At 29.1% G+C, this 11,408-nt stretch overlaps 1 protein-coding gene across 1 annotated transcript in view; it reads left to right on the forward strand.

The window, feature by feature from the left end:
• LOC111621739 (actin-binding LIM protein 3-like) overlaps positions 1-11,408 on the forward strand; it is a 106,273-nt gene that overhangs the window by 25,143 nt on the left and 69,722 nt on the right. Inside the window, exon 6 of the mRNA XM_023363966.1 lies at positions 8,251-8,377. Within this exon, the coding sequence (XP_023219734.1) occupies positions 8,251-8,377 (127 nt within the window). The remainder of the gene's footprint in view (positions 1-8,250; positions 8,378-11,408) is intronic.

Here is an 11,408-nt window from a genome sequence, read left to right on the forward strand (position 1 = left end):
GGGTCGGAAATCGCAATAAAAATTTTAATTTTTTAAAAATATTTAAAAATATACGGCCAACTAGTATTCACCCTACTATAAACCCATTGCCTCCTGAGACTTCTGTGAGAATGTCCTGGGAAATCCGACTCCAGCTGTTCTCAAGGTCATCCAGCTGTGTAAACAATGACTCATCAGTGTCAAATTTCACAGAAAGGTGAGACAAAGGAAAATAAAATTTGAAGCTTTTTTTTCAAAATTAATGCATTTCTTTCGTTTTTTTTTCAGTTTTAAGTATTTTTAATGCTTAATTACATTAAATTAATTAATCGGTGAGCGGAAAGTGGTTAATTGGGAACTTGTAGCAGCATTATCATTGCATTTACTCACTGGTTTGGCTTGGCTAAGTGGCGGTCTTTCCTGCTTAATTGGAGAACGTTGCATTGCAAATAATATTGATCTTTGAATGAAAATATAGTTCACTTCATGCCAGCGTTTAGAAATTAAATATAGAACACTTCTGTGTTGCGGCATTATTGACAGCGATTTGTTAAATTTCAGATATACTCACTAGTACTTTCAACAGTTTACATCCATCGTCTTCAGGCAAAATTGAATACCTTTGCTTTTGAATTGACAGCTTTTAATGGACTTTTCAAATTACGTAATGCACGTGGTTGGAATATAGAACAAAACAATAAAAATTGAATAAATAAATATTTTTAAGGAAACGTGCTGTAATAACTTGAACTCCCCAAAACATATAAATAATGAGTAATGGTATCGTGCATGGTAGTAGAATAAAATCAGATCACAAAATTATAACTTGGATTGTTTAAATAAAGTTATCCATAGCTGTGGTATTTCCAATGTCAGCACATTACACGGCAAAGCAGCAAATATGTAAAGGTTCTCACATATGAATATTTGCCTATTATCTTTGCAATGTGTAAGTAATTTAATGTGGTTCCAAAGTGTAAGATAATCTTGGTCTAGAACCTTTTTCACTAATTCTGTAGCTGGTCTGTTATTTCTAATGTCCTCTTGATGTTCGAAGATGCGGGACTGTATCATTCTGGTGGTAGCTCCAATATAGATAATTTCCTCCCCTGATATTGTATGCTTTAATGGAATTTTATAAACCCCCGATTTTTCATTCAACATGAGAGTGTCTCTAACGTTGCACAATGTTCTTCGTAGTGATGGTTGAGGGGTTATAGGTAATATAAAAACCATGCTTTTTGAATATGCGTGTTATTTTTAGTGAGATGGTGCCCAAGTACAGTATTGGAGGGTTTATTATCTTTAGGCTTTCTTTGTTGCAGAGGAAAGATTTTGGAAACAATTTGTTTATGACCCGGTTGTAGAGATATCACTATTTGGAATTAGAATATTCGGCATTGTGCACTGCTCTGTTGATAATTTGTAATTCTTTATCAATTAATATCTGGGTGGATGGGATGAGGAGCTCTCTCCGAATAAGTGAAGTGATAACAGAATTTACAAAGCTTGAGGGCTGGAAAGCAGTTACAGGGATAATATCTGGCCCTTTGTTGTTTTTGTGGTGCACTGCAAAAGTTAGCTCCGAAGATCTATGCACTTCTAAATCTAAAAAGGAAATTTTGTTATCTTGCTCCTCTTCTACAATGAAATTGATAGAAGGATATATTGAAGCTAGCATTTGAATAAATTTGTCTAAATCCTCTGCAGAGCCATCCCATGCAAGCAAAATATCATCAACGTATCGTAGATACATGATAGGATAGTGGATTGTTAAAGGTGCATGGAAAATATGATACTCTATATTCCTCAAGATGAGTTGTGCTAAAATGGGTGACAAGGGGGGAGCCCATTGGTACACCCTGGGTTTGTTTGTATATTTTACCATTAAATTGAAAATAGTTATTTTCTGTGATAAATAAAAGGGCCTCACACAAATGTAATACATGTGATATAGGGTGTCCAGAACTCAGTAGTAGTGCATTAGCAAGCATGACAGCTTCAAAATGTGGTACCAATGGATATAATGAAATAACGTCTATTTTGTACAACCGGTACAAGTTAGTGGGAAGGTTACTTAGTGTAGCCACAATGTTAGCTTTAGCATTTAAAACGGCATTGGTTACAAAGTTGGAGGGAGGTACTAAAGCAGAGATATGTTTTTCCAGTGCTGTCTCGAAAAAATATGTAAAATGGGAACATTTATTAATCAACGGTCTTAAAAGCCAAGCAGGTTTGTGTGTCTTCACTTCAAAGAATAATCTTGGGCAAGCAATGTTTGTTGGAGGATTAAGAGAACCAGCTAAAGAAGCTGTTACCCCTGTTAGTGCAATAATCTTACATGTCTTCCTTAGTATAGTTGGTGTCAGATCCTCTTTTAGTATAATTGATTCAGATTGTTGAAGGAATTCAATGGATCTTGATAGGAAATCCTGGTGTTTGCATAACACAAATCTTTTATCTTTATCTGTTACTAACAGATTTAAATGATTGCTTGTAAGATACGATTTAACTACCCGAGCAGTTTGTGTATTTGATTTGCTGGATTTCGAATTTCATTTTGATGCTATGTTGGTTATTGCAGAAAGTCCAATTTAGGTTGCAATTCTGGACATTGTGCAACGATAGAGACACTCTCACATTGAATGAAGAATCGGGGGTTTATAAAATTCCATTAAAGCATACAATATCAGGGGAGGAAATTATCTATATTGGAGCTACCACCAGAATGATACGGTCCCACATCTTCAAACATCAAGAGGACATTAGAAATAACAGACCAGCTACAGAATTAGCAAAAGTTCTAGACCAAGATTATCTTCCACTTTGGAACCACATTAAATTACTTATGCATTGCAAAGATTGTAGGCAAATATTCATATGTGAGAACCTTTACATATTTGCTGCTTTGCCGTGTAATGTGTTGACATTGGAAATACCACAGCTATGGATAACTTTATTTAACCTATTTGATGTTGAAATTTTTTTATTGCCTGTAACACCATGTTGAATTTTCATCGATGTTAAGCCTAAATTTTTTTTTTTTTAAATAATAATTGTGTTTACTGTATCGTAAAAAATTATTTTTTTATGTTTCACAAACAAAATATATATATTGAATAATATAAAAACAAAAAAAAATTTATTTTAAAAGTTCGTTTTAATATAAAAATTGTGACACAAAGCGACATCTAGTATCAAAAATGTTCCGATGTTAACACGGAAATATTTGGGATTGCCCACGCAGGTCAGTGAGGTCAACACGAATATTTTTGGGATCAACATAGGACAGGTTAAACAATCCAAGTTATAATTTTGTGATCTGATTTTATTCTACTACCATGCACGGTACCATTACTCATTATTTATATGTTTTGGGGAGTTCAAGTTATTACAGCATGTTTCTTTAAAAATATTTATTTATTTCAATTTTTATTGGTTTGTTTTATATTGTAACCACATGAATTACGTAATTTGAAAAGTCCATTAAAAGCTGTCAATTTGAAAGCAAAGGTATTTGATTTTGCCTGATAATGGATGTAAACTGTTGAAAGTACTAGTGAGTATATCTGAAATTTAACAAATCGCTGTCAATAATGCCGCAACACGGAAGTGTTCTATATTTAATATTGGTCTTTCCTTATTATTATTAATACTTTTAATTATTAATCTTCTTTAACAAGTCAAAAAGATGGTTAAATCAAATAGTTGATTTTAAAGTTATTGTCACAAATGAAGTGAGTAGAAAAGTTCATCAGTAGCTCCGAGAGTTGGGAACGTCCCACTAATTAGAAACATATTAAATATTTTCAGAGGATATCAAAATATGATTTTTTTTTTAATCAGAAAATTCAGATTGCAAACTCAGATTATATCTTTGTTAAAAAACAAAATAAATGTTATAGTTGAGATATAACAAGTAGTTCAATTGCAGAGTTATGAAGAACATTAAAAATGGATAAAAATGATTTTTTTTATGTATTCTTCTAAATTATAAATTATACACTAAATTTCTATACCACAAAATATACTGTTTAAAAGCTTTTTTTCAGTTGTACCAAATGTAAATATATTTATTATAAACTTATCTAAAGCTAAGCACAGTTAGTTGATATCGCATCAAACTCATTAAAAAAAGAATTATACGACATTGAACTAAATTTATATGGACATTGTAGATTTGGTCACCTGCATAATCATCAATTTGATATTTTTCTGTATCTTACTGTTCATGGAAAGTAGGCACTTTTTTTGATAACACTTGGATTGAATGTATTGGATTTTTTGTGTGACAGTTGTCATACACAGTGAAATATTTATGTCACTATTGTTTCAGCTACAAGTTCTCCAAACTGGGATTTTTACTCAAGCTTTTTGACTGATTATCATACATATAAGAACATCATAATTATTTCATTAAATTATAGTTTCTATAATTTAATGAAATAATTATGATGTTCTTATATGTATGATAATTATTTCATTAAATTATAGTTTCTATAATTTAATGAAATAATTATCATACATATAAGAACATCATAACTACTTATGTCATTAAATTAAATTATTGAAACTATGAAGTAAGTATATAATTAATTCTTTGCTAATAAAAGACACACACAAGATCAGCAAAAGTTATAAGAAACACATTGTGATTGCTGAATTTTACCATTNTGACACACACATTTAATTTTAGTTTTGTTTTGGTTGCTATGTCTTGACTCTGGTTTGGCATAGTACACAGCCACCGGTGTGTACCGAGTATAACCCACTAAACCCAACACATAACAATAATAATGAGAGAATCATTTTATTATTAAAGTTTTTGTTATGAATCATAGATAGTACTGCATACATTACATTTTCAAATGCAATTTATGTGATTCTAACTAAAAATACTTGTTTGTACTGCCATTTTGAAATTTTAAAATAGATTTTTCAAGGAGAGCCAGTCTAGACATTCTTTTTTTACCTCAAAAAAAAAATTTCTATGTAATTGTACATTTATGAAAACCTGGTTTTAAGTGAATGAATTTAAAAATTGGTTAACTTGTGATGATGATGATATTTGTCCAGCTTATTGCATCATTTGCCAAACAACATTTAGTGTTAAATACAATGGAATTAATGCACTTACAAGGTGTGCTGATTATGAGAAGCATGAAAAAGGAAGTGCATCTTTTCATTTACTTTACTTTTCACCCAGTCATCACTAGACAGTGGATTTTAGGCAAATGGCTATTTTTTTTCCTTGGCATATACATGGCTAAGATTTTGTATGAACACTTTTCATAAACATTTAGACCAAAACAATGGTATTTTATAATGCCTAAAAATGCTTATTTTGACGTTGCTTCCTATTTTTGCCTAAAACACAAAGTTTAGTCTGTTTTCATATTTTTAGAAAGTTTTTATTAATTTTTTGTTTATTTTCCTCAAAGGTCATGAAAGGTTTACTTTAATTCTTAAATTAAACTGTTTAAGTTTCATTTTTTTCCTGAAAATGCAATCAGACAAATTCATTTTTTTTATTATTATTACAATGATATTTATTATTATACCATAGTGATATTTATTATTATTGATTACTTATATTTAAGTCCCAGTGGATGCATATCCTGAGTAGAAAAAATTAGAATGCAATAATAACGGAAATAAATTACACCCTCTGATGCAATTTTATAGTAATAAAATTAAGATTATATGAAGTTTATAGCGGGGTTCGAGTCCCGCTCCGGGCTGATTTTTTTTCTCCCAGCGGTTCTAAATTATTTAAATTAATTAATTTATTTATAATTATTAATGTTAATAAGAGATGGCGCTTAACATTAAAATTATATGAAATATTTTAAAATAAATGCTTTTATTTAATAAATATAGGATTAGAGATGCTTTATTTGTCATTTTTAGACAGCTGATTTTAGGCAAATGCCTATTTTTTTCCTTAACATATACATAGCTAAGATTTTGTACTAACTACTACAGTGAACATTTCTTCGATATCAAAAAACTTCTGGCCACCTTAGCCGACAATGCAGTTTGTGTAACTAAAATCAAGAAAATTTTGAATGACATTTATGTTCAGAACAAGTTGATGTACATCGAGTGTTATTTCACATTATTGCAGATACTATTACCGCTCTCGAAAGTAGTGGGAAACCTATATATGAACAAATTGATCTCCTCAACAGAGCAAAGCAGAAACTTTGCGATGCACCAGGCACTGCTGCAAAAAAAAAGAGTGAAGAAAGAGTTGAAAGCAGTGCTTCAAAAGAGACTTAGATTAAAGTGCTTGTTTATTGTGGCTGATATTTTGGCAGGAAAGAAAAGCAAAACTGAAAGTGAATTCCCAGTTCATCTTCTTCCAAGATCCGTTATCTTCAGTAGATGTATTTCACATCTATTGAAGATAACGGATTATATGCTCTTTCTCTGCATATAAATTAATTTTTAGTGACAAATGTTGCAACTTTTCTATTGAAAATTTGGAAAAAGTGCTTGTAATATATTATGAAGCTAACTATGGGAAACAGCGAATAAAAAATGTAAAGATAATTGTTTGTCTACTTTTGTCTTTGCATCATTCTGAATATGTGCATTTTTGTTTGGAATACATATGTTAAATAAAAATTCATCATCCTGATAAGTACGTTAATTGTTCATTGTGCAAATTTTGACCGCCTATTTTTTGTTTATAAAGCCTAAACGACGCAATTTAAGAGCTTATTTTAAGCATCTAAAACGCCACTTTTAAAGGCCTATAGGTCCACTGTCTAATCATCCCATTGGCTAGGAAAGCCAGGTTTCATCCCAGTTTTCTAATTATCATACATATAAGAACATCATAACTACTTATGTCATTAAATTAAATTATTGAAACTATGAAGTAAGTATATAATTAATTCTTTGCTAATAAAAGACACACACAAGATCAGCAAAAGTTATAAGAAACACATTGTGATTGCTGAATTTTACCATTTTGTAAACAGACTTTTGCAAACAACAGTTCTTAGAGGAATAGAGGAAATGCTCATTAGTTCTAAAGAATCAATAGCACAGCTTGTGATATCACTGATTGTGTAATTTTAAAGAATTACATGTTTAATTAATATGCATCTTTTTAATTGTTCAAATTTGTTTAATTACAAAACAACTAGAATTAGGAAATCATTTAAATTTTAATATAAATTAATTAAATTAAATGTATTCAGTGTATCTCCAAGTAAAGTTATCAATCATTTCAAAATTGAGTTATGAAAAAATAGCATTATGTAAGATATAGTTTATATGTAAATTGGTTAATTTTTGCAAAAAATTATCTACTAGTATAATTTTTCAAAATAACACAATAACCTTATTACATTCTCTAGTGTAAATTTATAAAAAAAAAATAAGATCAACTCAAATAACAATTATATACAAGAATAAATAAGACTATAATAAAGTAATTAAAAAATTAAAATATTATACTTAACTTAGTGTAGGTGTGTAAATTTCTATCTTTTTACTAATTCCTCAGTTTTAGTGGGAAAATTGAAACAGAAAATTAACTCTGCTTAGTAAGTGAATGTTTATCCTTAGTTCAAAAAAACCTAAATTTATGATGAAAATTCCTAACTCTATACTCATTCTTTGTTCCATGTGTACTTTGCTTATCACATACACAATCATATTATGTGGACTTTTTATATTTAATGAACCAACATTTTCTTATGGAGAGTAACAGTATGCAAAGATAAAATAACATGAGCATCATATGATTACATGGGACAACATTACTACATAGGATCAATATTATTACATGGGAGTCCACTATTTTCAAGGAAACTATTAACAAAAAGTTTGATATTTATATTATGAAATATTAAAAATTTTTTTTTCACATATTATGGGAATAAATCTACTTTACAATAACTTTCATGCTGATATTTTTAATATAACTGTATTAAAAATATCTTTTAATACAGTTATATAAATAGTTTTAATTTAATAAATAAAGATTATTTAGAATTTAATTCCAAATTATTTAGATTTAATTAAAAATAATAGTGGTTAAGTAGCCCAATTTAATCTGGCAGTCATTTAATATATTAAAAATTAAATAATTATTATATAGAAAATGATTTTTTCCTCTATATTACATATGGGAATCTATACAATATGATTCAAGTAAATTCCTCTATAAATTTAGTTAATAAATTAAACATGAAAGCTGTTACCAGTCCAAATGTTGTTTTCTTATATTGAATGAGAAAATAATTTGTATTTCAGAATGTGCTGGTTGCGGAGAAGAATTAAAGGAGGGACAAGCACTTGTAGCTTTGGAAAAACAATGGCATATTTGGTGTTTTAAATGTACTACTTGTGCAGTTGTATTACATGGAGAATATATGGATAAGTATGTACATAATAATAAATTATAAATTCAATAACCATAACTTTTTCAAAAACTATAAATTCTTATTTAATAAATTTAAACAGATATATTCCTTGAATTTATATTAAAGTAGAATTGAATAGAAAAAATTATATTATTTGCATGATTAAAATAATTTAAATTGAAAAAGTTATTCATTTTATGAAGAAATCTCTCAGGACATCAGAAGGAGTTTTCATAATTTGTGTTTATATTTCAAGCCTATAATTTGATTCATCATTACTTATAGTAAACTCCTGCTTGGATTTGCTAAGTCAGACCTCACAAATTTTTTTGAAAAATTGTATAGTAATTTAAAATTTATTGGCAATAGAAAATTATAATTAACAAGTGAAGTGTGCAATGCCATAATGTTGTAAATGCTAAAAAACAAACTTTTCAGGAGAGGTAAAAAACACTTTTTCTAGTGAATGAATTAATTTCAATTTTACAATAAAATGGTAAAAACTTCACTAGGTTACAAATTCACTGGAATATCAAAATAATGTAAATATAAGCTGTAATGTTTTAAACACCAAAAGTCATGTGACTTGCACTTTAAATGTTATGGCTTCACATAAATTCAACTTCAAAATATAGCCACTTACAGTGCCAATATCACCACAATATTTTTTTTACAGCAGAAACATTGTGTTTTGAATTCAGTTTTTTAATAAAATGTATTTAGAGAAAAATGGCATTTACGTTATGTATTTTCAAGTATTTTCGATGTCCAAAAGTCTTCATGATACCATGCATTATATTACTATAGTCAGTAAGTTAGTAAAGGCTTTTCTTTGCTGTATTCTTCTTTTCTTGTACTGTATTGTCATGAAATGTTTTTAAGCTCATTTTCTGTAATAAATTCATTAGTACAGCCTACTAAAGCTCAGTAAGTCTTCTCTATAGATCTGATTGTAATAAATTACTATATTGTATAACTATCTTCTTAAATCTGAAAAACCACTCTGCTAACTCAGACTATTGTAAACTTGGAGAAATTTTACCCCCTCTGTATTAGTCAAGTTATCAGGAGTTTACTGTATGTCTTAGAAATTGATAAATTTGTATTCTTATTTTTGTTCTAATAAACACACACACACAACCTAATTAACCTACCATATATCAGAGACAAGGAGAAAGTTTAAAAACTAGATTATTTTTATTTCTCCAATATATTTTTTTAATTATGAAAATTTAGGATTGCAGCATATTACATAATTATAGTTATTATGTAATAAAAGAAAAATTACAGTACTTACAAAAATCAAAAAAAATAATTATAGGATGATATGATAATGATTGTAAGTGACATATGATGGAATGATTATATATGACAGAATAACATTGTTTTTATGCTGTTTTTAATGTAATGACTTCATACTTTATAGAAGACAGACCTCTACAGAGAAAGATGAGAAATTTTGAAATAAGAATAACAAAGATATTCTGATTATAGTATTATTAATTAGAAAAGTATAATTAACATGAAAATAATTATGTTATAATTTCAAATAGAAATGATGGTCAAAATAAAGAATTTAAAAATAAATACCTTAATTGTTTGAAAGAAAATTGTTTTAATATTAAACGATAATCAGCTATATAATTTTGAGAATTTATAAAGATATAAGATACAGAATGTATTTTAGTAAACATAAATACAGTTGAGTCTGCTTAAGAGAGTGCACTCAAAATTACTGCATCATGTTCTCTTAGCTGGACTGCTTCCTTATCTGAACTAGCAAGATTACCCAGAGATTGTTTATTCATATCATGTCTTAGGAGTTCTATATAACTTATACAACACACTTGGAAACATTAAAATTCATTATCACATAATTTTATTTCACATATTGGTCTCCATTCATATGTCATCAATTTTATCATTTTATTGAATAATCAGTAAATACAGTAAATTTACTAGTTAGATTGCTTTCACTTTTTCTCAGGAATACAATGGGAGGGTGGCCTAGCTGAAAAAATTGACTGTCTTTGCTCCAAAATTTCTGAATGTTCTTTGATAAGATGTTCAATTTAAAAATAAATAAGCATAGCACTGTAGGAATAAAGTTACTTTCTGTCAGATCTTCCTATAATAATTTACAAATATGGAAATGAACTATATATAATACAGTAGAGCGTCATTTATCTGAATCAATTGGGGACTGGGGTTGTTCGGATAACTTATTTTTTGGATAACCGATTATGTATGAAAAAATATATTAACCTATCCCATGTTGAAATTTTTCTCTTTTGCATGTCACTTCGCATTGAATTTTCGTCGATGTTAAGTGTAACGAAAACTTTTTAAAAGAATAATTGTGGCTATTGTATCGTTAAAAATTATTTTTTTATTTTGTAAAAATAAAATAAATATATTGAAAAATATAAAAACAAAAAAAAAAAATACTTTAGAAGTTCATCTAGTATCAAAAACGTTCGATTCAGCACGACACACAGTCCTCAGAAAAACACCACACAAAAGTGCCAGTGCTGCCAGCTAAAATACACACACCAACAAAAAAAAAATATTAGAGTAGCCCAAGATATAGCCAAAGAGTGTAGTGCCACATCACTAGCGAAAATTTAAATTTGCCGACTGGAATGCTTTTGGATAAACGACGCTCTATATGTATATACAAACATCTCCAACCCGATATATAATATAGCTACAACCAACAAACTGCCGAAAATCTATCGGGCTAGTTTTATGCTAATTATTAAATAAATTACGTAATCAATTTGGTACTAGAGGTAAGCGTTAGGCGCCATCTCTTATTAATATTAATAATTATAAATAATTTTAATTAATTTAAATAATTTGGAACCGCTGGGAGAAAAAATCGGCCCGGAGCGGGACTCGAACCCACAACTCCTGCTTACCGTGCAGATGCGTTGCCAGTTACGCTACCCGGACCTCCGATCCGATCTCCTCTTCCAGCGTATATAATCTAACTACTTAACCATCGACGGTTATTACAACGCCGGCTGGGGACACATTCAGTGCCCA

Source organism: Centruroides sculpturatus, unplaced genomic scaffold (assembly GCF_000671375.1).
Source record: "Centruroides sculpturatus isolate CEXI.00-Female unplaced genomic scaffold, Cexi_2.0 scaffold21, whole genome shotgun sequence".
Classification (NCBI taxonomy): Eukaryota; Metazoa; Arthropoda; class Arachnida; order Scorpiones; family Buthidae; genus Centruroides; species Centruroides sculpturatus.